This window comes from Mesoplodon bidens (genome assembly GCF_964165515.1).
Source record: "Mesoplodon bidens genome assembly, chromosome: 16".
Classification (NCBI taxonomy): Eukaryota; Metazoa; Chordata; class Mammalia; order Artiodactyla; family Ziphiidae; genus Mesoplodon; species Mesoplodon bidens.
In genome coordinates this window covers 55,874,085-55,901,514 of record NC_138173.1, presented here as the reverse complement: position 1 = coordinate 55,901,514, position 27,430 = coordinate 55,874,085, and the positions used below count along the sequence as shown (strand labels likewise).

The 27,430-nt window shown below is 38.5% G+C and overlaps 1 protein-coding gene across 6 annotated transcripts in view; it reads left to right on the top strand.

Annotated features, from left to right (window-relative positions):
- Positions 1-790: 790 nt before the first annotated feature.
- TRPS1 (transcriptional repressor GATA binding 1) overlaps positions 791-27,430 on the top strand; it is a 262,196-nt gene continuing 235,556 nt past the window's right edge. For 3 of the 6 annotated variants that reach the window (XM_081258834.1, XM_081258832.1, XM_081258829.1), the window contains exon 1: positions 791-1,228. Coding sequence is in view for 1 of the 6 variants with exons in the window: in XM_081258833.1 (XP_081114959.1) it covers positions 1,885-1,894 (10 nt within the window). In the remaining 5 variants the exon portion in view is untranslated. Of the gene's footprint in view, positions 1,229-1,818; positions 1,895-2,660; positions 2,778-8,191; positions 8,236-27,430 lie in introns of those variants that run through there. The other 3 variants (XM_081258830.1, XM_081258833.1, XM_081258831.1) reach the window with 3 other exon arrangements.

The window sequence follows — 27,430 nt, the reverse complement described above, 5'->3', positions numbered from 1 at the left end:
CATTTGAATAATGTTCCCATTTTATCTATTTTGTAGTACCCCCTTTAAGCACCCATTGAGCTTGCTAGCTTCTCTCCAGCTCAGAAAACCATAGCAACCTCAGTCCTCACTTCTCCAACTCAGGATAGAGTTCAAGTTGTTCCCCTCCAGCCCTCTTGCCATCAAACGCAAGGGAAACCCTGACCACCGACTAGGTGTCCAAAGACTTTCACGTCCTAGAAGAAGGGGGAGGGGACACACACACACACACACTCCTGCGTCGTTTAATTGGGAGCGAGAAGAGAAAGTAGCAACTGAAAAGGTAAACACTTTCAGAGTTCTTTTGATTGTTCAGGAGAGCATCTCCGAGTGTTTGGGGACCGTCGGTTGGGCCGTCGCGCACTGGCCCCCACCTCCCCCCCAACCCCGCGCCACTCCCCAAGGTAGGTCCTTGTCTTTATCACATTATTCCTAAAGCTTGCGGATTTTTCCTCCCTGTCCAGCTCGCGCGTTCCCACATGGGGGGTGGGGGAGGAGGAGGGGGGAGAGGCGGGGCGGGAAGGTAGCCGGGTCCCTGCATCGCGCAGCTCTCATTCGCCTCGCTCCGACTCGGGCGAAGTTCTCGCGCAGCCGGCTGGCCGCGGCCGGGGCCGGTCCGGGCGGGCGGCGGCGGCGGGTGCTCGGAGCCGGGCGGGGCGGCGGCGTCGGCGGCGGCGGCGCGGGGACGCGCGCTGTCTCTTTAAGGGAGCTCGGTCTGGGGTGGCGCTTTCCTCCGCGAAGGCTCCTTTGATATTAATAGTGTTGGTGTCTTGAAACTGACGTAATGCGCGGAGACTGAGGTCCTGACAAGCGATAACATTTCTGATAAAGACCCGATCTCACTGCAATCTTAAGCGTCCTCTTTTTTGGTGCTGCTCCTTTCTCCATACCCCGCGTCCTCTCGATCGCTCTCTCGCCTTCCTAATTATTATTTTTTTTAAACAAAAAACAACACCCCCCTCCCCTCTCCCACCCGGCACCGGGCACATCCTTGCTCTATTTCCTTTCTCTTTCTCTCGCTCTTTCTCTCTTTTTTTTATAAGGGGGGGGGGAGGGAAGGGAAAGGGGGGGAGGCAGGAAAGACCTTTTTCTCCCCCCCCCCCAATAATCCAAGATCAACTCTGCAAACAACAGAAGACGGTTCATGGCTCTGGCCGCCGCGCCACCATCTTTCGGGCTGCCGAGGGTGTTCTTGACGATTAATCAACAGGTAAGGAGGGGAGGCCCGGGCGGGCCGCGGGGCCGGGGGCCGCGGGGGGTTCGGGGGGCGCGGGAGCCCCTCTGCCAGGCCCGGGGAGCCGCGACGCGAGTGCTGCGCCCGCTCGTGTGTGCGCAAAATGTGGGCGATCGCAAGCGGGGAGCCCTGGGAATTAAAAGTGACTTTCTTTGAAAAAAAAAAAAAAAAAAAGCAGAGGGAGAGTGTGCAGAAAGCCAAGCGCAGGCTTCTCGGGTTTCACATGCATTTTCTTTCTTCCTTTTTTGCGCGTGTGATTTCTTTCTTTCTTTCTTCCTTTCTGCTCTCTTTTGCCCCCTTCCTCCCTTACTTTTGGTGGGTCGAAGGCATCTGAGTCTTAGAAACGAACGACTTCAAACTGCAGTAGCCCTTGGAGTCAGGAGGGTCAAGTTCAGCCGCCGGGGAGGAGGAAAAACAAATCCCCATTTGCCAAAAAAAGAAGTTTCAGTCCGGTGCCCCCTCCCCCTCTCAGCCCCACTCTCCCTCGCTGTCTCTTTCTGGCTGATTTTAATTCTCTCCTACCGGGCGCAGCGGAGGAGCTGGGGGTGGTAGGACCCGAGGGGCCGGGGCCGCCGCCGCCGCCGCCAGTTTTCTGGGGCTCCTGACAAGCGGGGAGCAGACTAGGCACCAGCATGCAGAGTAGTAAGTTGGGCGAACTCAGGAGGGTTGGGAGGGTCTCAGAGAGGGGCCTCCGTGTGGTCCCCAAAGTGGGAAAACAGTACAGGACTGGCGTTGGCTTTGAAGAGTTTGCAAAGCCAGGCTTCAAACTTTTTTCCCTTAAAGGCCCAGCTGGGCTGTAGATGGAGGGTGTCGCATCCCCCGATGCACCCGCCTCTGCGCGGCTCAGGGCAGCTTGACCGAGGGGTCTGTGCCCTGTCCGTGCCATGTGGCAGGCCTCGCAGCCAGGGCGCTTCCGTAGGGGCTGAGGAAGGGGGCAGACTTCCTCTGCGGTGAGGATGATGCGCCCTGTGTCGCGGGTCAGCGGACACTGGCCGGTGATTAAATGCCTGACAGCGGTGGGACATCCAGGCGGACGGGCGCTTCGCCTTCTGTCTAGTTCCTGTTTGGGTTCTAGAGAAACGCATCTTTGAAAGGCCAAGGCAAACACCGCTGTCCCTTCAAATAACTCCAGGATTATAGGACCCCACGAATAATTTGAGGGTGAGGCGGACGGAGGTGGGAGCCCTTTGAAGTGCAAAGCTGTTTTTGTGGCTGGGAAAGCTTTTTTGTTAGTACCTGTGTGCGATGGTGGTGTTTCCCCTTTTCCCCAGGGAAGTCAGTAACTGTTTTATGGCCCTAAGACTCTAAAGCAATTTAAGTTAGAGGGCGAGAGGGACTGGTGGGTTTCTGAGGGAATCTTGGACGTCTTACATTTTAGGTCTTGCTTTACTTCCTCATATCATTTTAGGCCTCAGAATTGATACTATGAAAGTGAGAGCGATGGATCTTAATGATGAACCAAAATTATGGTAGCATATTCATCCTTATCCTATTTTGGAAAATCACAGCTAGAGTTTTAAGTGAGGTAAGTGAAGTGAGAAGCTTAGCGGAGAAGTTAAATCCAGCTAGGCCGATTCATTGAACTTTCATAGATTCATTGAACTTTTGTAAACGCACCAGGTGAACAGGAAAGGGTCTGAGAGCACAGCAAGTACAAAGGGAAAATACAGATAGGGCCTGAGACAAAATTACCAAGAAATGCTTACTCTAGGCCTGGTTGTTGGCTTAAAATTTTGATTGTTCAAAGCAAAAATAAAATAGGAAGCTTCCAGCCACCTCTTTTGAGTCCTCCAGCTCTTAAGTTAAAACCTATGGATCTTGCTGGCATCATGTTACTTTTCCTGCCGGTTTTAGGAAAAGTTGATCATTTAGAAAAGTCTGCCAGAGTTAAAAATGCAAGGGGCAGCAAAGGAAAGTCATGCGGGCGGCCAGTTCTTGACGTGGACAAAATGAGAATGAAAGTTTCTGAGCTCACTGTTGTAAAGTTTCTTACATGCTACTCATTTGCTTAGGCCACTTTCTCAGATATTCCACCAGTTAATGTGTAAAAGCAAACTAGCTCTAAAACGGTGTGGGCTTTTTCTCTTTCCCCAAGTATGCCAGGGTTGTGAGTAAATACAGGGTTTGTATGGGAAGATGAATCGTTTCCTGTAAGTTGTGATGCTGACAGGACAGTCTGGAAACGATACCAATATTTTGAGGATTTTTTTTTTTTACCTTTAAGTGAAAGTTTATTAATGACGTGCTTAATCTTAACAAGTCAAACATATCGTTCTTAGAGCTTCTCTGTCCTCAGATTTCATAACTTCCTTTTTAAGCTATACCCTTGGATGGAAACATCTCTAGATTCAGTTAAATATACAGGGCCACCAACGTGCTAAAGTTTGACAATTATTTCTGGATATTAGTAACGTGAAAATAAAACTTCTAAAGGGGAAACAGAGTTTTAGTGCCAACATTATGACTTGATTTCTCTAAATGAGAGGCATTCCCAAGCTTCATTAATACTCTGTTGGCAAAGTATTATTTACAATCGGCGAGTTGACGTTTATGGCTTCCTGATATATCTGTTATATGTTAGGATATGTGTGTGTAGAATACTTTTCCACTCATAGTAACAAAGTCGGACCCTCTCCAAATAAATGGTGGAACATAGCAAGTTCCTCACAAAAAAGTTAGTCACTCTTGAATTTTAGACGCTGCCAGGGTCTTTGCTGCGTTTTAGATTTTGTCCTTTGTCTCTTAAAGGTAACATTAAAAGAAGGAGAAAAGTGTCATAAGTAGCTGGGAAGTCTGACTTGATTTTAGAGCTCAGCATTTTAAAGAGTAGGATTTTACAGGATTTTATACAATCTTCTTCATACTTGCTTAAAAATAGGTTAGAATCCGTATGTGTGCTAGTCATAAGTGAGTTACACATGGCCCTACCATATTTTCGGTATTATTTTTACTTTTCTTTTAAGTCACATACCACTCCTGAGTTTCCTCTGATTTCCACAGGGTAGGTCTCACTAATACACACAAGGAAATCTTCATTCATAAGGAAAAGCTTCAAAGCAGGGAAATGAATTCATCTGTGGAAAAGCTGCTTTTTAAGATTCTAGCATTTCAGTGATGTTTCTATTATTATTGTTGTCATTATTTTTGATGTGTGTGTGTGTCTATGTCTTGTGGGGAGGGAGAGAGAGAGAGAGAGAGAGAGAGCAAGCGCGCGAGAAAAAAGAAATACAGACTACAGTTTGCAATTAATGACCTGCACATTTGCACTAAATACATAGGGTGATAAGTTTTAATAAACTCTTGTCTTACCTTCTTTGTTGAAGTAAATAAACATTACTGAAAGTTTTCAAAGGGCTTGCAGCAAATTGTTTTTGAGCTAGAACTTTATTTTGAATTTGAAATGAGCACAGATATTGATAACAGGCCTTTAATTTTTTTTATAATACATGTATGTAAAATTTTTTTCCTTCAATACCCCTTTTGATAGCAAACAATAATGTAACAACACTATACTATTGTGTATAAAACAAAACAGACTTTAAGAAAGTTGGGGGCAGGTGTTTATAATTGATTTAAAGGGAAAATTATTATTTTTGTAAAAAGTGATGCACTTAAAATAAAATGACTGGTGCACATTAAAACATATTCTTATTAAGATATTCTGTGGTGTGTAAAATGCAGCCATTCATTCAACAGGCTGACAACTTTCCACTTGGTATTTGCCTTTGCTTAATTTAGTTTCCGCAGGACAGCTAGTGTGGTAGTCTGCATCTGTTTTTGGCAGGCACAGAAAACTATAAACTCAGACAGTTTTGTCTCAAATACTGCAGCTCACAAGTTACAATCAATTTGATAAAAACAGGCAAGTTTTATGGACTTGCTTTCTGTTGTTCATCCTTGGTCAAGCTTTCAGGTAACAGAGGGTTCTTTCTCTTCCCCTCTTTTGCTGGTTATAAGTACTAATAGCCTTGATAACTAATTCTGAGTCTTGTTTACTCATTTAGCTTCCTTATTTATTGCTGACTGAAATTTGAGGAAATTAATGGCAGCATGTCTAGACTTGGTTTTACTTTGATTGTCTATCTATGTGATAACATAGATAGACATATTCTATATTCATCTTTTGATACCACCATACAGAAGGAAGTGAATTCTTTGTTACTGTTCTAGTTACGATTTGTGGAATTGTAGGGTCCCTCTTAGATAAAATAGGAAGCAACTCTTAAAGCTTTTGTCAAGTAGAAATTTAGTCTGATTCTCTCAAGGCACTTGTAATCATCATGGATAGAGAATACTAACGCACTTTGCAGTTCTTTATGTTGAAAAAATTGAGAACAGTTTTTTATAATTATCAAAATTATTGACCTCCGAAAAGCTTTAACCAGTAGATTAAAGTAAATATGTTAAAATATCAAGTGGTATTTTATACACTGTTCAGTAGCAAACAGTTTTGCGGAGGGAATAACCACTTTTAAAAATTTATCCTCGGGTGTAAGTGGGTCTTAAGCCGTTTGTTTATTTGTATAGGATATTCTATTAATTATATATGGCCTATCACTCAGTGGTTCTCAGATCCCTGGGAACTAAATTCGTTGGCCTTTGATTTGGTTCTCTGATGGATATAATAATGTAGAACTTGGTTTAGGTTAGAAAGAGAGCTTTGGGTTTATGGAAACCCCTTTGCTGAATTTGCAGAAGGATCTATGGATGAAAATGATCTAAATTGTTAAGAGTGAGTTAGATGAAGAAGCCTGGCTGGTCGCTGCAGCTGTAGTAGCTGTTATGGTGGCAATGTCTACTTTTTGTCGTTAAACTTTTTTCTTTTACGAAGAGCACAAATCCAGGCAGCAAAATGAAGATGAAATTATCTATGTACTTCACATTTGAAGCATCAGTGGAAATCATTTTCTGATTCAAAGTTATGATCGAAATACAAATAAACATCAAAACACCCCAAAGAAAGACATGAAGGATACGCTTTTTGTTCCTAAGTATGTTTCATTAAAAATAAGAAAGAAAACTTTTAATTTTTAAAATGTTTCTAGCTCTTTAAAAACCTGCAGTAAATACTTTACAAGTGGCTAGACACCTTCCCTGGTGGTTTAGTTTATACAAGCAGGAAACTTTCTCTCTTACTCTTTCTCTCTCTCTTTCTTGTTTTCTTTAAACCAACTGACGTAATGCCAAACTTTTCTTTAAAAGAACAGACAGAAGTAATTGGTAGCTTTTAACTTTTAATAATGTTCTGGATTGGTTTTAGTGGCCAAAATGCCATTTAAAAAAAAAAAAAAAGTTCAAGTAAGAACGGGCTTGTGGCCTGAGGAAGAAAGGCTCTGTTGATGCAGTTATTTTTATTCTGTTTTTCAATCTGTTATTAAAAATCTTTCCTGCTGAGCCCTGCTGGATTTCTCCAATTGCTCTCTGTGATGGCTGGTGCATTTCAGGTTACTGTAACTTAAACAGTTTTTGGGTTTTGGGGAGAGTGGGTATTTGTGTTGCGTTATTTCTTTCTTATTTGGGGGAAAAAAACATTTGTTTTTGTTTCATTTGACGTGAATTAATTAAGATTATCAATGGCGACAGGTCAATGAATACGTTTATATAAAGAACGCTACACCTGTTAACAAGAGTCTGAAATGTGGAAGTTTAATTGTGACATTAATCATTTTTATGTGCAGAGGAAGGAAAATAGATGAAACTTTACAAAAATATATTTTTAGATTGAAAGCGTTAATTTTAAGGGTCATTTTGTTTCAATGGGCGGCCCTTTTTGCTCACAAATTCAGATGATAGTTTTTAACCCTATTATCACACAGTGTTTTTAGTTTCCTTTTTTTTTTTTTTGAATAGTCATTTTCTCTCTTCCTGGTCTTGTACAGGCAAACAGAACTTTCTCCAGTTAAGAGATAACTTGGTGATGTTGGTTGACATCAGGGCAACTTCAGAAGCTGGCAAGTAGGAAAATCTTTTCAGAGGGCAAAAAGATTTGTGCCAGTTTTTCCTTCCTTGGAGAAAGATGTTCCACCCAGAAATGGGGCCCTGTGCCCCATTTGGTGGGCCAGAACTGATTATCGACATTTCTGGTAGGAATTGTTCGGAAGGTTTAAATCTTATGGTTACTTGTCTTGGTTTAAATCTTACAGTTACTTGTCTTGGACTTTGCTTTTAACCCCAAATTTGTTCTGAGGGTTTTTGTTTTTGTTTTGTTTTCCTTTTACACAGAGTGTGTTTTAGAAATAATATATACTGAAAATTAGGTATCATACAGATACCTTAAAATGTCTTTTAAGGCATTAGTAATTATCATGAAAAGCATCCCGTATATTCAGGGAAGTAGAAGAGTTCCGTGCATGGAAATTTGATGGTTTTGATTTACCTTACGTTTTTCTCATTTTTTCTTGTGAGAACTACAGATTTCAGTTCAAATCAGAGGCATTTTTTTCTCTGCTAACCACTCCTTTACATAAGGATGTGTCAGGAAAAACTGTAGGAACTTAAGCTATAACTTGTTCGCATCAGCATAGAGAGAGTATCTTAGAGTGAGTCTTGATTTATTTTTTACAAAGTTTTCAAACAGGAATTTCAGGTGATGGGTCTCTCCGTCACTACGTTTTTATTGAATGAATATTGGTTTATTACTGCAAAACTGAGGGAACAGTAATAAAGTTTGGTGAGAAGAGAAAAAAAAGGAAGAGAGAGGTGTTCAGAGCCGCAGTCCTTTAATATCAGTAGTTTGTTTACTGTTCAGTGGTGGGGAGGGGTTGGAGAGGCTTTGTGGAAGATGATACCAAAAAAAAAAAAAAATCCATCAATTGCGCATAGGATCCCCTCCCCTTAAGGTTTACTTAAACAATATGTTTCAGTTTTGCCTCAAGCCACTCCGCACCACTTCTGCTCCAAGAATCCACCACTATCTTGGTTCCTGAGCAATTAAGGATAACCTTTTCTGTTATATAATGAACTGAAGTATTGTTTGAACAAAGGTAATGTATTTTGATTTGTGTGATATTCTGGTAACTAGTAGTAGGATGTCTGTAGTATGAGAGGAAATCTAGCATTGTGAATGCTTGCAAATGGTTGATGTATCCACGGTATGTTTAAATTACTGCTGATATGTGTGCATGCTATTGCAGGTATGTGTTATGTATGTAGTATTTGTGGATGGACAATACGTAGATACACCTTGATGGTGGAATCCACTTTGCTAAATTCTACGCTTTAAAACATAAATCTTTTAAGGAGCTACATGACCTACTTTATAAAGTCTTGAAGTTTGGAGTTTAAACATAATGAAGCCATCATGATCATAATACTTATACCTACGCTGAATTTACTAAGAAATTTAAGAAATGACAAAAAAACTGTACATCAAAATGCCACCTTACAGTGTATTCTGAGAAATGCTTCTGCAGATAATTTTTTTAAAATCCCAAATTTCTGTTGAGAGGAGCAGTTAAGTGACTGTGCTGTTTCTGAATATATCTTTTTTAATGGATAGCACTTTATAGTTTACGATTCTATCATCTTAAAACGTTATGTAGAAATAATATGGAACATGTAAAGACTTTGTACTATGATCCAATGCGTTTATCCCTAGGGTGATGGATTCTGTGCGTCACCCAAATGTGATGCTATTTGCCAGGCTTGTAATACTGGTTTGAGGGTTGCTGTATGTCCTATTTCATCAAGCAACACAATACAACAACTTTGGTATCTAGGTAATTGATGGTCAAAATACGTTCTAGAAAATGTTCTAAATACTTTTAAGTAAGTCAGAAGTTAACTTATATATTCAGTTTATTTAACATGAATAAACAAGTGACTCACTGTCAGCTATTTAAGCCTTCTATTGTAGACAGTGTTAGAGGGAAATATACAAGTGCCCATAGTTTATTTTCTGATTCTTTTTTCCTTAATTTAATGGGAGCATGGTTCTCTTTTTTGCATTTATAATTGCTTTATCTGTTAATTATTTGTATCCATGATAGTGAGTAGTATGGTATTATAAAGAATAATAAACATATTCATATTACCTAATGTATATGTCCCAAGCTTTAAAAAAGCATTAATATTACATTATTAAATTATTAGAGTAACCAAGAATGAACCTAGTAGAGGATGATAGATATACCACAACTGCTATTTAGACATTAAATGTATTTTAGCTGTAGAAAAAGGAGAAGAAAAAAGAGTTTTGCCTCAAAATTTTGGACAGAATTTGGACAGAATTTATGAAACTTACAAATCAACAAACATTTTTTACTATAACGTGTTTCTTGCTTAGATTCTACAATATGGCTTTCAGTGAATCCTTGTGAATCAGTATTTCTGTTTCGCCTTATAGAAGCATGTATTATATCTGAGATCAGATACAGCTATAAATAGTGTAAATCTATACGGCAGACGTTAGTTTGTGGAATCTAATTTCTCTATTACATGATACACTTCATGTGTAAAGGGATCAAGCATTACTAATCTATTTTAGCTTTATTGTTTTCTCTGAGCTATGCACAAGTGTAGCATATGAATTAGTGACTTCATATGAGCTATGTACATGTACATGCCCATGTCTGTATTCTCACTCATATAGAATGTTTTCGCATTACAGGCACCGAATGGAATTTTAACATAGTACATATTTTTTTTGAAATGACTTTAGTCTTTGTAATATCCATTTTAATTACTTAATGCATCCCAACACCTATCTGAGGATTAATTTAATTAGAATTTTGGTTCTGAAATGAGAGTGAGAGTGGCAAAACAAATTAAAACCAACTTCTACTTGTGACTTCTTTGTGATGTCAGTATCCACACATCTTTAGCTCTGAAAGATGTAGAAAGAAATACATCAGCCTGTTTTTTCTCTCAAAACTATTAAGTATCTCCAAACATATAAGAGTTCTTAAAAGAGATTTTGGCATTTGTTTCTGCTTTTCTTTTTGATACCATTAAATATTTTTGAGAAGAGAATCTAGCTCGCTTTAATTTTTTAAAATACCATTCAACTGATGGAAGTTAAGACTGGTCATATATATATTTATATTTATATTTATATATATATATATATATATATATATAAAACTTTTAATCAAGGCCCATGTTATTAAATTTTCTCAATACATATTAGTCTGATTGTTAAATAATTAATAGTTCTTTACCAGTTATTTATAGATATATCTTTGAGATTGTTTAAAATCATGTATTTTTCTGTATTTGGCTGCTAAATTTTTATGTTAATAAATTGATTAAATTATAAATTAAAAAACACAAATGATTATGTTTAATACTGTCTTTAACTTATTTTTGGAAGTATTTTTTTTAAAAGATTATTGCAAATTTTACTCCTCAGGTTTGCCAACTTAGGTACGTTTTAGAAGCTAACTTTAGGTACAAGTGGCCAGTGTAAGCAATAACACATTTAAGTAATGAGTAATATGAAACCTCATTTTCTGTAATTTACAAGCAGGTAGTAAGGAGATGTTTCTCTTTTTTATTTAGAATGAATTTGCATTACGTTCATTGGATGCAAGATGTAGTAAATTACTTTAAGAAGCTCGCTGTCATCTAAACCTCAATTACAATAAACTCTTTATTTTACTCTCTGTCCCATCACTGTTTATTCTACGTTTAAATGTCTCGTTCTTAAGACAATTTATGTTGTTGAAAGAGTGTCCTCCTTATTTACATTTTACTTTTCCTTTGTACTTTGATAAGCTTTAAATAAGAAAGCTGTCACTTAAGATTTCAGGCCAGTAGTAAAAATCATAAAGTACACATTTTATGTGTAAATGTTTGTGTATGGTCTTGCATGTTCACTTTGTCAAAACATTCAGCTCTTTAGCATTCCCCATATTTGTGTACACTCTGTACACACCTGTCTTGTACTTTTTACTCCCAGGATAGTTCGGTATATCATTGTTAACATTTAATTATGTGTATACATGCTTGTCTCACTCCCTGAATAATTCCATTGGCAATAATAAAAATTAAAAAGTGAGACCAGTGATGATTAGACATGGAAAATAGGGGGTTAGATATTAGTGTAAGCAGATTTCCCTCCTTTTTGTTTTTCCCATTTTCGGTTCCTATTTAAAAAGATTTATGTATGCATATCTGAACAGAAGAGGAATTTGGATACTGCACAATCCATTATAACATAAGGAACTGTTGCTGTGTATGGCTTTACTTATTTATATATTTTTGACATGGAAAACTCTGACCTCTTTGCCTGTGGTACTTGGGAATTTTAGATAAACCCCACTGGGGTCCCACTCATCAGTTCTGGCTTTGCGTGACAAAAAGCATCCTCTAGCTTCTGGTGTGCTACTGTGCTGTTTCCCTTCAGGAGTGGAAGCCCTGTAAGTTAATTTGGCATTTGAAAGCACAACTAGAATTTTTCCTTTTTGAAAATCCTCTGGATGGTTTTCAGAGGAGTAAGCAGAGATCATGGGCAGCGTGATGCTGTTCATCTCAGGATGCTAAAGAAAATTATGCTGAGAGCAAGCATGCTTCCTCTGGATTATTCTGCCATGCTTTATTACCTTTTTTTTTTTCCTCTTTGGGATTTAATATTTCAGGTTTTGGGGGAGTGAGGATTTCTCCTTTCAGTGGAAAAATGTGCCAGCTCTAGGATTTTTACTTCCATTTCTTTATAATATTTATATTTTTAGGGAGAGAGGCATGAGAAGAAGAACTTATATACTGTAAAATAATAATTTGATTTTATTGTTTGCTCTTGAGCAGGCCTTTGCCATTCCATTTCTATGAGGAAATGCATCCAATGAAATTAAATAAAGTTGTGGTATAATTTTGCAACAATTCTAAGCACCAACTGTGACATATTTCTGGCAAAAAAATTAAGGCAATTTTAGATACTCAGTGCTTCCACCAAACTCTGTATTCCAAGTTTATAAATATGAATTTGATCGTTTGATCATGGATGATGCTTGAAATGAATGTATCTTGATTCAGGGAAGAGAGTACTTAAATTATGCTCACCATCAATGTGCTTTAGATTTGCAAGAAATAGAATGCCAAGCATCATGCTTTCAGCCCTTTGAGATCTCTAGGAAAGAGTTTTACTTGTTTATGGTAGCTTATATTCAATAACATCAAGCACAGACTGTTTATCATATTTGTGCCTTGAGCTGTAGTGAAGTTCAGTCAATGATTGTATTTCCATCAAGGTTTGGGGAGTAATGAACACTTAGTAGCCATCTGCTACGGATGGTTCTGAGGTTTGGAATTTGTAACTGATTTTTAGGAGCTACGGCGTAAGTATAAAATAGGTGGAAATACTCAGTGATCTCCTTTTCTAAAAGTTAGTTCTGTCTTTAACGTCTAGGAAAATATAGCAGTGAATATTTGCTTTTTGTATGTTTTGTCTCCAAGCAGAGGAAACTGGCAGTTTTATGTTTTAAGTGACGAAAGTTGTTCTTGGCTATGCACCCCCTAAGTTAATCACTGAGATGTTAACTTGATTTTCTGTCTTTAAAAAGTTTTCAGATTTTAAAGCACAGTACGCTTCCATTATTTCTAAATTGACGTCCTGTGTTCTGGATTGGTTTTTAGAGAAATGTTCTCCAAATTCTCTTGAATTGCTTTAAGTCCATTGATTTTGAAACACTGAGTTTTGCTTTTTTAAGCTTTTCTGAAAGGAGAGGAAATACTTCATCTTTTGAGGCTTTTCTTATTGTAGAACCCTTTTTATCGCCCATAAAATGCAAATTAATTTTGCATTCATTTTTTTATTCTTGTGTGTGTGTGTGTTATCTTTTCAGAAACTCATTTTGAGGCATCAGAAATTGATTAGTGATTTGAACTTCCCTTCCATACCTTCCTGTGATAAGATATTTTGGTCATTCCTAAGGAGTCACTACGGAGAAATCCTTTCTTATGTCATTTGCACAGTTCTATTTTTACTTCAAACAAGAGTGGTATTCAAAAAGCATATATTTATTCCTTGAGGTTAATTGCAAAAATTATGAACAGTATAAAATAACATGACATTTAGTGTTTCTCATTTGCATCTGAGGCAACTTGTGTCTAAAAATTTGATTGAAGGAAAAAGAAAAAATATTTCAACCAGCTTTGAAATCAGTGTAAGATAGTCCTACGGGATTTTCCAAAATTAGTAAGAAAACGTGAAATATTTTCAATGCACAGGGTTAAAATTAAACTGCATATATAGTGGATACTTCAACCTGACATATTTTACTGTAAAACTGTTTTAGTGTAAAGAAAAATTCCTCTGGTTTTGCCTGTATTTTATGTTTTTGCAAACTGCTTTGCTTAAAGTGATTGGCATCCTTAAATTATAGTTTTGTGTAAAACAAATAAGGCTGCTACTCTAAAGAAGCAGCGGCCCTGCACATTCATCTTAAAGACTATTTTGAAATATTTTCATTTGGAACAAGTGCATCAAGCCCTAAAGAAATAGGTACCAAATTGCAAACTAGTATCCCAAACACATCACCCAGCTATTCACTGAAAGTGGGATTGACTCTGAGAAAGCACATTATTTCCATTCGCAGTGTAGTGTTTTTAACAGCATTTTGGTGTCTCCACTGGTAGAAACGTGGACATTTCAACCAACCACCTCCTTATTTGGTTGCCGTGATGTCAGGTGAACATTTTGCCAGAACTTTTGGTCCGGTGTAATCAAACCGTGTTGTGGAATTAGGCTAATATGATGATTTCAGATCATGTTTAATGTGTTATTTTGAAAAGATACTTTAAAAAAATTCACCTATTTGGGATATAATGGAAGAGCCTGGGCAGTGTTTTTAGATTTGATTCCAAGCCTCTATCTACAGATCAAGAAGGACACAATTCCACAGATATTTCTTCTTTTCCTAATGTAGGAGAAAATGGGGCTTATTTGCATAAACACTTTTGTAGAAATAGTTGGTCAACTTTATTTCGACCAAAGATGATTGTATAAAATTGGAGCAAACTTTCTGAGCCTGACAATATTGTGTATTTTAGTTCCTTAGGTAACATGGATAAAACCATGTACAAAAGGAAACTAAGAAAAGAATAAATTTCATCTCCTGCTGGAGGTTAGATGTAGAGTGAACTGCCTAGTCTCTGAATTTTCTTAGCTCTGTGCCCCATTTTCTTGGCTGGTGGGTACATTTCATCATGTGCATGAGTGTACAACGTTCTGCTTCCTGCATACATGTGCACATGTGGATCTATTCTTAAGAGTCTTTTAACACTTTTTTTGTTGAGGAAAAGTAGACCGTGGCCAAGGAAACACTTCTTTCCTCAATGGCTGAACTTTCCTTGAATGGTCAGTTTTGTATCTGCTGCTCAAGTTTAAATTTTGTTTCTTTGTTTTTCTTTAATTCAAGTATTGTTCAGAGTGACCATAGGACCCTGTTTTATTTTGAGTGATAGAAGGGGCATGACCTCTATCCATTTGAGCAGACTCATCTTATTTTACAAAGGAGAAAGCTGACAATTAACTGAATTTTCCATGATCACACAGCTAGTTAAATAAAGGACTGAACTAGAATTCGTTTCTGATCACCATCCTCATTTATATCTATAACACTAAATAATTTTGACATTTGTTGAGGAAATCTGCCTGATATTTGCTATTCATTCATCTTTATTTTTCCTTTTGTAGATGGACGGGAGAATAGAATTAGAATATCACTTAGTATGCATTGGGGACTTGATGATCATATAATAAGTCAGTTGGTATATTCCATATTATTTCTCTATCAATATCTTATGAAGATATGGGAATCAAATATTTAGTCTAGAAGTTACCCTGGAAGGTTAAAACGTTACTGCAGAAAATCTAGGCTTAATGTCTCTTTCACACAGCTGAGCAATAGATGCCTCTTTGGGTTCATATATATAAAATCCAGTTGGTCTGAAGAATTGGTTATAAAATGATCATTAATAAGAATTTAACTTTGTATTATTATTCTCCTTTTAACTTAAAATACTGCCAACATTTATCTATTTTGAGACCAGTTAAAAAAAAAGCAATCCATTTGAATTAAGGATTTTTTTTATCTTCCAAGAAACTGAGAAACTGGACTTTTCTTTACTCATAACACCCATAATCCCCTTGGCAGGTTGAAAACTACAGACAATATCTGTGAGATTAGGCCTGAAATGTGCAATGAGTTATTAAAATGTGGTTGAGAAACCATTTGTGGCATTTTACATAGACTCCTCAGCATTTATAAAAACAAATAAACAAAAGAATAATGAAGGAAACTTATTTATTTTAAATGCTTTTCTTATCCTGTCTTTTGAATGATAAATTTCAACCTACATGTAGTGAAAATGAACTATTTTAAAATATAAATTTAATCTATATTTTTTAGCATTTCTTTAACATTCCATTTTTATCTATGACGCCGCTGTACAATATGGATGCAATTAACATTTCTTTATTGGTTGTAGTTAAGCTAATTTTAATCATTTAATCTATTGCATTGGAAAAATGGGAAAAAAATCTGTCTTTTTAGACATCTGAGGTATTTCATGTAAATTTCTTGTTTCTTTTTAGCTTTCCGTCCTAATAGCTATATTATATAATTTAAAATGTTAATGCAACTCCCCCATCAGTGAAATTTGTGATTTATACACCCCCATGCCACCATTTCCATTTCTGTTTTAAAGAATTGTGGTGAATGCCATGCAGAAGGGTATTGGACCCAAGACATCCCCAAACTCTTTCAAAAGACAGCTTCAGAAGTGGCTTTGGAAAGCAGGAGGAGGTGTGTCCACCGCTGAAATGGGCTGGTTTGGTCCAGGGTCTGTATTTGAACCCGCATGTTCAGTTGCAAGGTGAAGATACCTGTTGGTCTGGCTTTTGTTTGTCTGTGTTTTCCTCTGTTTCTTAGCCAGAGGGCAGACTTTTTTTTTTTCCTTTAAATATGGTTGTTTTGTTTCTTCAATGTTTGTTTCAGGTGAAAACACTTTATAAATGGCTGTGGATAGTTATTCCTGTAAAAGGATATAGTTTGCTTATGGAAGATTATCATATTCAGTTAGTTAGAGAGTAATGGAATGATCTTTAACATTAAAAAGCAGTTCTTCCAAAATGGATTAAGGAACCATTTTGACTACTACGCTGATCATCCTACAGAGTGAAAATCTCTTTCTTGGTGTAGTGAGCATACTATACAGAGCAAGGCTGAAAACTTCCATTATTATTATATAAATATCTTGGATTTTCCCCCTCCTCTTCCTCTGGCTATTATTTCTTTATATAGGTTTTTTTTTTTTTTTTTTGCTCCGGCTGTAAATTACAGTTTAACATCCAATGTATACCTAATCGAACTATAGGAAACACTATCAGTGCCTATCTCGCCCTAGTCTTTCTTTTAATTTATTTATATATTTTATCTATTTATTTTTGGCTGCGTTGGGTTTCCGTTGCTTCACACGGGCTTTCTCTAGTTGCAGCAAGTGGGGGTTACTCTTCGTTGCGGTGCGCGGGCTTCTCATTGCAGTGGCTTCTCTTGTTGTGGAGCACAGGCTCTAGGCACATGGGCTTCAGTAGTTGTAGCACGCAGGCTCAGTAGTTGTGGCACGCGGGTCCTAGAGCACATGGGCTTCAGTAGTTGTGGCACATGGGCTCAGGTGTTGTGGCTCGTGGGCTCTAGAGCGCAGGCTCGGTAGTTGTGGCGCACGGGCTTAGTTGCTCTGCGGCATGTGGGATCTTCCCGGACCAGGGCTTCAACCCATTTCCCCTGCATTGGCAGGTGGATTCTTAACCACTGGACCACCAGGGAAGCCCTCGCCCTAGTCTTTCTTAATGATTTTCTTAATGTTATCTTGGAATTCATTTTTCTACTTGATTCTCTCCCTTATATTCCAGCTATCTATTTTTCTCCTTGGACTTTAGGAGAGTGGAACTTTATCCTGTATTCTTGGCATTGCAGATCCAAATAAATTTAAAGTGGTTCTTACTCTGAGCTTTGTTTATCAGAAAGTACTTTTTTGTTGGCTTTTAAGACAGATCAAATCCAGATAAGGTTTAAATGAGTTTTTTGTATTTCATTTTTTCTTTCCACTTATTAAGGGATTTGCTTTCCTGATAAATCAGTATACATTTAATTTTATTTTATTCCCCCTGAATCAAAACTGTTCCCCCTGAATATATTCACTTACTTTTGGTAAACGCCTTCTCAAACAACTTTAAACCATTTTATACTTGTTCTCACAGCACGTATTTGTGAACAAAAACTATCCTGGATGTTTTATAGAAGGTAGTTAAATGGCATTTATCTTCTGCTCTTTTGGATTATAATCCAGTTGCAGTTCTCGGAATCTAGGAAAAGTTCAGTTGCAGTTGTAGAGCTAATGTATGGTTACTGAAGCTGAGAGATAGGTTATGGTTTAAGCACTGTATTGATTTTAGGTAACAGTCGGCAAATAATGAAGATAGTTCCCTTGACAGTTTAGAAAAATACAAGGTAAAATGAAACAAAAGGCTACTTTTTATTTATTTCCAGATGGATTCCATCTCGTACTTGGCAGCACAAAGTCAAAATGCTGCTCTTTGAGGTTTATTAATTAGGATGTTTCTAAGCCAGATATGGAATCCCATCTCCTTTTTCAGATAAAAAGTAAACGTACTCATATATAAAAATAACTTTAGAGGGGGAAAATATTGAAAGCCTGAATCTGGGGCTCTTTTCATGTACATCTCCATGACTCCTCCATTTGTGGACACTGCTATATTGGGGACACCAGTGGCCTCATGGCAGCCAAGCCCAATGGTCTTTCCATCCGACTGCACCACTTAAATGAATTGGATGCTGCCAACCTCTCTCTTGAGTATCTCTCTTGGCTTGGCTTCTGAGGCACTGCATCCCTGCCACACTCGTTCTAGTCTGTGCTTGACTTTCCTCTTAATCTCTGCCATTTTCCTTGAGGATTATATGCTTTCACCTTTTGATCTGAATGAAATCATTCCAGTGCTTTATCTCTAGACCCAAGTTGACTCTGAGTTTGGGTTTATCATCATTAGCTTGGCATACGGGACCCTAAACTCTGCTCCCAGTTTACCAGTTCCATCTTTACAATACCATGTGTTCTATCCTTAAAGTAGTATTGAGTTCCAGAACATGGCCAAACCTACCTTCCTGCATGTTCTCCCCTCTCTGAAATGCCTTTCTTTCAACCAGGCTTAACTATAGGAATTCTGCCTATTCCTCAGATGTTGACTTTTGTATTTCTTCTTCCTGAAGCCTTTCCATTTCCACTCATTTAGATTTAAACATCCTTGCCCTATGCTTCCACTTATTTATGGCTTTAGTATAGCCCATACCAGAATCCACTTGGCATTGCAAGTGTGAGGAGAGTAAAAGCATACCCAATTTCTGTTCTTTTTACAATGCCTTGGATACAGTGGGTTCTCAAACATGTATTGCATTGGCACTTAGGAGGAGTACACTTTGGCCAGAAGAGCATAAGACTTTTAGGGGTTGAGAAAATTGTGAAATTGGATTGTCAGGTTTCAGAGAGGAAAAAGATTATCTGATGTTGCATAATTGATAGACATTTTTTGAAGTCTGCCCTAATGTATTGTTCCTAAAGTGTCATACTGCTGGTTACAACTTATGTTGTATTTTGCACTGTGGTTTCAAATTCTGTCTTTTGCTGATTAATGTCCTTGAACCAAGTGTGACGGGGTCAGTGAAACCGAGGCAAAGGGAGGCCCAAATACATTTGCGAGCCGTAAAAAAATGAAAACCCACACCACCTTGTTGCACTTTATTCATATTGCAGTTGAGGTACCACAAAATAATCAAAGATGCAAATTGATAAATGGTGTGCCCTTAAAATATGACGGATAACAATGTTAGCCTCCAAGGTCATGAGTCGGGAATGTATAGTTTTAACTTCCGTTTGTTGAATATTTGTCAACCAGATGTTGTGTTCTGATATTTGTGGTTTATGTACTGCTTCATGCTGAAAGTTACCTGTAAGTGGTTGATACTTGGATGCTAAGTGGGCAAGGATGATTTAGACCTTCAGAAGATCTAACGAGGATATTGATGAGTAGGGTTTGTCAGGAGTTGAGCAGAACCATAAGTAATGCTGCTTTGGGAAGTTCAGGTTTATGGCAGTGAGAGGATATTGAACCCCTCTTTGCTCTTTTCTTTTTAAAAATTATTTATTTATTTATTTTTGGCTGCGTTGGGTCTTCGTTGCTGCTTGCGGTCTCTCTCTAGTTGCAGAGAGCGGGGGCCGCTCCTCGTTGTGGTACGCAGGCTTCTCATTGCGGTGGCCTCTCTTGTTGTGGAGCATGGGCTCTAGTTGCGTGGGCTCTAGTAGTTGTGGCCCACGGGCCCAGTTGCTCTGCGGCATGTGGGATCTTTCCGGACCAGGGATCGAACCCGTGTCCCCTGCATTGGCAGGCGGATTCCCAACCACTGCGCCACCAGGGAAGCCCCTCTTTGCTCTTTTTAATATATGTCTCCTTGAGAGATGGCCAATAAAGTGATAACTAAATAATAGCTGCTGAGACATTTCTCATGTTGAAATAAGAGTGTCTGAGACTTCTTTGAATACTTGATTTTACTAATCACTTTAATTTCATCTTAAAAGCCAAGGAACAAGTTTTGAAGCTTTTTTTTTTTTTTTATAAGACCATACCCTTGGCCTTCTCTCTGTAGTTTTTTTCTTTTTTAAACTAAAAAACTTTCTTTTATGCGAGAATTGGGAAGTCCCTTTGATTTCATGTGTGAATCTGTTAAGCACTTAAATATTCTTTTAAACAGCTTTGGGAAAGTATTAAGACTTGCTATTATTGTGTATTCCCAAATCTGCATGGACCTGGAGCCATGAAGGTGAAATCAAGGAAAGGAGCTATTTGATGAATTTCTTTACTTCTAGGACAGCTCATTACTTGTAGGACTGGTATTTGGCTATTTCTTCCTTAATAACAAAACATTCCAAAGCTTCCTAGAAACCGTAGCTAATTGCATCTTTCAAACATAGTTTTCTGATGTCACCTTGTGTCTATCAGCAACTTTAAAAATCTTTTTGAAGGAGATAGTTGGAGTTTTAAAAGTAATATCTGTCTGAGATTACAAACTATTTAGGTGACAGGAGAAAGCGTTTCCTCGAAGAGTACATTCTAGTTGATGAGTAGGGGCTTTTAAATCGTCTGTACTTTTCCACAACTGAAGGGGTGCATACTTTTGGTTGAAAGTGAGTAGGCGAAATTTAGTCCTGCTGTTCTGGTAGTCTTGGTGGTTTAGAAATCTCTTTATTGCAGTTTTATAATCCCTGACATGACTGTCCAGCTCTCGTGTCTGCTAAATACAGAAATAGAGGAAGGAAATGTATGTTTTGGCTCCATTAAAATGGAGCTTATCAGACTGTATGTAGGAGGGGTGGACTTTGTTGAAGATGCCTCTGTTTGCCAGCTGGATAGCATGTGCACTGGGCGAGTTTCCTGTCTGCTAAAGCTGTGTGCTGCCCTTTAACGATGGGAGGGAGCACAGTATTAAATGGGTCGTAGTGTTTTCACTTGTGAAAATCAGGGTGCAGAGGGCATGCAAACTTTGCCCAGAGGCTGGCCACAGTTTGCATAGAAACGAGTGACTCGAAGCAACAACTGATTTGGTGGGTGCGTGGCGAGCACTGATCACTAAAAAAGAAATGAGAGCCACCACCGGCCACAGGTGAACTAGCTTTTGCAGGGGAAAGGCTGCATCCCAAGAGGTTAGTTTTCCATTAGGGGCCACCTGCGAATGATGATAATGGTTCACAGTTGTCGAGCACTGCTGGAGTGGCTTGTCTCCACTTGAGACAGGAATTGCTGCCATCCCCGTTTCTCAGGGAAGTTTAATCAATTGCTTAGGCTACAACAGGGAGCAGTCACAGCATCAGGATTTGAACCCAGGCAGTCTGGCTGGAGCACTCAGGCTTGGTCAGTTCTACTTTACTTCTCATCTGCGGTGAGCATGGATTTGAGATGCTGTATGTTCCGGGGATTTCAAACACTAGGCTGACTGTCATATCAGCAGTGTTCCATTCGGCTTTCTACTTAAGCCCTAATCTACCTTTGTTTATTGTCTGAGAGATAAAACCATCACCTTTATGTATAAGACATTTTAAGTCTGGTTTTCGTCATAATTCATGTTCAACTTGCATTCTTTCTATAGCGATAGCTGTGATCTCCCGTTAAAAAATCTATATTAGTCTAAGTGACTGCCTCTTCTTGGCTCCATTACAGCAAAAAGGCTGTGATCAGCAAACTCTTGTAGGGGGAAGTTGTTGATTGACGTGGGGCTGTGGTGCTGTCCTGGAAATCCTCTGGGCTTTGTGTTTCTTAAATTATTTGCACTCCTGGGTAACTGCCCCTGCACCAGATGGGGTCTTGACAGCGTGGCTTTCTGGCTCGGCTTCTGTTTGTTACAAACACATAAAAAGCAAAGGTTGGATTGGGTGAGACATACAAATAAACAAACAAAACCTTTCGTCGTCTAAATATCAGCCGATTTGTCTCTGTTGGATTAATAAAAAAGTAATTTATATTTTATGAATGAGCTTTAAAGCCCCAGTGCGTTTTAGTGGTTAGTACGGTCCCAGAATTAGAAGCCAAGAGTAAAACTGTCTTCTTATTTTGAAGGAGAACTAAAAAATCAGAACCGCAGATCAGTACCAAGAATAGGATTCCATTTTCTTGCAAGGGCTTCTCAAGAAGCTCGAGTCAGAGTGAATTGCTGGTGTCTGGGAAGGAGGCTGCTTTCTGTCAGGGGCCCTGCCTTTGAAGCTGCAGCGACTGACCCGAGCTTTGGGTGTGTCGGTGGCGCTCGCTGTCCCCTGCGCCCCGGGGCCGCTGCAGCCACGCGTGCTCCCCACCGGGCTGTGGGCGTGTTGTCGCAGGAAGTCCTACGGAAGCGGCCGCGCTCGCCGTCCGGCTTCCTCGCCCGCTTCCCGGTGCGCGGAGCTCCCCGCCGCGCCGCCTCCCCATCGCCCTCCCTGCGCTCTGGCTGCACGGGGACCCGCGTCCTGCCCTCCCGCCGCCCGCCCGGCCTTCCTCGCGTTCCTCCTCGTGCATCTCACGCCTCCTTGCCCTTCTCCGCGCTTCCCAACTTGGTTTCCTCTCTCCACGAACTCTTTCTCCTATCTTGGTTTCTCCTTTGCTTCCTCTTCTTCTGCTGCCTCTCTTGGATGTGACGCTCACATTTCACTTGCTTCTGCCTGCCGATCCCCAGATGGGTTTTTCAAACTCTCACTCCGCTTTAGATCTTCTGATTCACCTGTGATCAGTGTACCTGTGCAACTGACATGGAGAGACAGTCGCCAGTGGAGATAACTGAAGTTCTCGTTTTTCATGAATTGAAAAAAAAAAGAAAACTATTAGGAGCCTTTCAGTCAGTTACATACTTTCTCATACAGAGTTTTCAAGGAGCTGCTTAAACCTCTGTTGCTGATATTTTGAAGTGTGTGTACTTACACAGACCTTCTCGAGTAGACGGAGGGATTGGATCTCCTGTATTCTCAGTCAGAAAGCTATGAATAAAATGAACACAAGAAAGTCATATGCACCAAATCACGATTCAGGTTATAATTTAGTAGTCTTCATAAGCACATGAAGCCGTTTCGGAGTGCCAGAGGCTTCTGTTTTATTTTTGGTGTTCTGGGAATTGAGGCCTTTATATTTTTCTTGAATTACAAATTTGGAGACAGTTGCTCTACATGGATCCCAATCAAGTTTTATCCGTCTCTACATTATCAAGTTTATTTTTAAATTAATTCTTTTTCGGGCCATGCTTTTTATATCCTTTCTGTTTCCTTTTCTGGAAGCCCCTATTATTATGGCCATATCATGAAACATCAGTACTTTTAGTAAACTTGCTCTTAACTTCCCTACTGCAAGAGATATTTAGTGAGGATTGAACTTTATTGATTCATATAATTTATATCCATTTGCTTTATTTTTGCCTTGATGGTTCCAGTATGCCTGACGTGAAGAAAATAGTTGATATATAGCTGGATCTGAGGGGTCCATTTTAACTTGTAGATGATAGGATTTCTATATTGATGCCTTGGTTAATTTTAAAATTAAAAAAAACAAAGGAAACTTAGATCCTCCTTTTTAACTTGTAACAAATTAACTTCTAGTATTGAGTTCCATAGGGAGAGTATGTAAGTTGATATTGTAAATTGATTTCATAAGACAGTATGGAACTCGAGATGTTTGAAAAAAGAGTTGACCCTTAAATATGTGAAGTGATTTAATACAACACATCTTTTAAAAGTAATACGTCACAAAGAAAATGATAATCTTATGATAAAAATGTCAACACATACTAAACCCAATTATTAGTAGGCCCTGTTCTGTCCTCAAAATTCTTAACTGAATAATAACCCTCTGGAAACAAAGTACTGAAGCCACAGCACAAGGAGCTCTGGTTCTCATATACAAATAATAAAAACTGAGTCTACCATACATTTTTCTTATTGTTGGAACCACCCACTATTCCTGGAGTTTAAGAGGTATTTATTACTTTAGCGGTCATAAACATGCATCACAGTATATTTTAACCTTTTTGGTTTTGGTGTTTTGGTTTTTTTTTTTTTTCTTTTTTTTGTCTTTTTCTATTATCCGAGGACTTTGTCCTCTTTCCAAGCTTATTTGTTCACCAGCTATGTAGAAAACAAAATAAAGACGTTTCAGCCATCTCAGTGCCTTCAGGGCCACCTGATTGTCTGGAATAGGTTTATGTCCAGCTGTGTTCGGAAGATCCATAGATGGTAGCTGTGTTTTCTTATCTGTGGAGTGGCTTTGTTGGAATAAAATCAGAATGAGAGTAAGTCTCTAACATCTCTAGTTTACAGCCTCCCCATCTATAGGCTGTGAGTAATATTACTTGGGCTCATGTTGTGTGGGGAGAGGAAGAATCAATTTAAATAATACATGTAGGGCTTCCCTGGTGGCACAGTGGTTGAGAGTCTGCCTGCCGATGCAGGGGACACGGGTTCGTGCCCCGGTCTGGGAAGATCCCACATGCCGCAGAGTGGCTGGGTCCATGAGCCATCATGGCTGCTGAGCCTGCGCGTCTGGAGCCTGTGCTCCGCAACGGGAGAGGCCACAACAGTGAGCCTCAACCGCAAAAAAAAAAAATAATAATAATAATAATAATACATGTAGAATGGTTTCGGTGAATGCCGAAGGGCTGTGTGAATATTTATTATTATAATAATAATTATAATCATTGTTCTGTTTCTAATCTTTATAATTTTCATATATCATTAACTATGGGAGTACTCATTAGACTGTTCAAAAATGGTATTTCTAAGGCCTTATTTTAACTTTTAACTTAAAGAATTATAATTAGGACAGATACAGAGCGGAATTCTAGCTGTCAGGTATTATAGGGAAGTGTGGCATCAATTTATTCCAAAAGACTAGCTGGCATTGTTCCCTTGGAAAAATATATGCCTCAATTCATCAGTTCTTCTGTTTGGATTTCTGTTGTATAAACTTCGGTGTTTGAGGCCACTCTGAATTGTAAAAGTTCTTGAAAGAAATGTTTTGGGTTATTTTTTCACATTGTCCATCTGTGCCTTATTCTTTGGGTCATTAATGACCTATGCCATCATTTTTATTTTAAATTGCATTTGTACTGATACTTAAGTTTCATACATGACTTTTTTTTAATACATGACTTTTTTTAACATCTTTATTGGAGTATAATTGCTTTACAATGGTGTGTTAGTTTCTGCTTCATAACAAAGTGAATCAGTTATACATATACATATGTTCCCATATCTCTTCCCTCTTGCGTCTCCCTCCCTCCCACCCTCCCTATCCCACCCCTCTAGGTGGTCACAGAGCACTGAGCTGATCTCCCTGTGCTATGTGGCTGCTTCCCATTAGCTATCTGTTTTATGTTTGGTAGTATATATATGTCCATGCCTCTCTCTCACTTCGTCACAGCTTACCCTTCCCCCTTCCCCATATCCTCAAGTCCATTCTCTAGTAGGTCTACATCTTTATTCCTGTCTTGCCCCTAGGTTCTTCATGACCATTTTTTTTTTTTTTTTTTAGATTCCATATATATGTGTTAGCAAACGGTATTTGTTTTTTTCTTTCTGACTTACTTCACTCTGTATAACAGGCTCTAGGTCCATCCACCTCACTACAAATAACTCAATTTCATTTCTATTTATGGCTGAGTAATATTCCATTGTATATATACAGTGCCACATCTTCTTTATCCATTCATCTGTCGATAGACACTTAGGTTGCTTCCATGTCCTGGCTATCGTAAATAGAGCTGCAATGAACATTGTGGTACATGACTCTTTTTGAATTATGGTTTTCTCAGGGTGTATGCCCGGTAGTGGGATTGCTGGGTCATATGGTAATTCTATTTTTAGTTTTTAAGGAACCTCCATACTGTTCTCCATAGTGTATCAATTTACATTCCCACCACCAGTGCAAGAGGGTTCCCTTTTCTCCAAACCCTCTCCAGCATTTATTGTTTGTAGATTTTTTGATGATGGCCATTCTGACTGGTGTGAGGTCATACCTCATTGTAGTTTTGATTTGCATTTCTCTGATGATTAGTGATGTTGAGCATCCTTTCATGTGTTAATACATGACTTTTTGAAAGCCAGAGATTTTGTCTCATACCTTACTTTTTGTATCAGTTTTATGACATTTCTTCCTGTTCTCCAAAGTGAGTCTTACAGAATTCCCCTTCAGAATTAATCACTGTCTTATTTATAAGTAGGTTGTAACTTGTTCAGAATTCATCAGACCCTTTCCTGAGGAGTAGTTTCTCACAGATAATATTTTGTGATTCTCTCTGGACATTTAAGAATTTATCATTTTTTTTCCATATACGGGATATGTGCTACATGATCATATACACTTTGTGAATAAAAATGATTTTTTTACTACTGAGGTCACCCAGTTTTTCCACAGGAGAATAATAAATAGTCACATGATTTCATAGCCACTGTAGGTTGTATTCCATGGTACAGTGATTCTGAGGCATCATTTGCAACCAAATGTCCTAAGTTTTCAAGCTGTGTGTGTGTGTGTGTGTGTGTGTGTGTTTTCTCTTTTTTTTTTTTTCCAAGAAGTAGACATGCTTTTAACATCAGCGGTAAAGATATTTATTTACAAAATACGTCTATCAAAAATAACAAAATGATTAAAATTAATAAAGTTTTTTTTTTTTTTAAGGTTAGGAGCCCAAAGCATTTTCTTAACAGTGACACATAAGATGCCACTTATATTTTCTAGGGGAAATTACAATGAACCGTTAAATTGTTTTTTATTTGATAGAAAAGAGATCCCTACTAGAGCACTAATCCTAAATTTTTGTTGACAAGTGCTGCTGTCAAAAATTATATTTGGAATAAAAAATTCATACGTTCTGACTAGGGGCTTGTATTGATGAGGTGACTTGAATCTCTATTTTTGCTATGCAAGTTTTCAGATAATGGAGGAAGTTTTAGAAATCATTCAAGAATTTCCCAAATGGGACTCTCAGAGGGTCTGAATGATACTGAGTCTCTGCAAACTTCTTTATCATTTTGACACAGTTCCCTATTTATTTTGTGTTCTGCACTACATGACTCAGTAGGTTCATATCTATATTTGTGTTTGTATTTTATATTGTATTTTGATTATTATGCACATTTATAGTGTTTGTTAATGTGTCTGTTTAAAAATACTCATATTCCTTAGGCTTTGGAAATTAAGGAAACTGAAAATGGGACTTTTTCCTCTCCATGTCAGTTTTTTTCCTATACAGATCTTCAGTAACTGGAAGCCATTCTGTATTCTGGTAATATGATAACCCATTTTGAAATGCTTTTGTTGAGCTCATCGTAATTCCATGTGATTCTAATGAAAGGCATGTGAAGGTAAAGATTGAAAGAATGAACCATAGTTGGTCCCTGTAGAGACCCTGCTGCTGCTTTTGGGCCATCTTTAACCTGGCACCCACTTGTGTTTTTACTAAAACGGAGTTTTCCAAAATTTAAATGATGTCACATTTGAAAGCGATGCCAAGCAACAGTGTGGCAGTTTCTAAATTTTGTGAAGCTAAAATCCCTGGTTACAAGAAAGCATACATGTCACAGATGAGTAGTTAGTAATGACTTCAGTTTAACAGGAAAAGAGCAATTCCCATATGCTGATTCTAGTCTCAAACAAAGAAT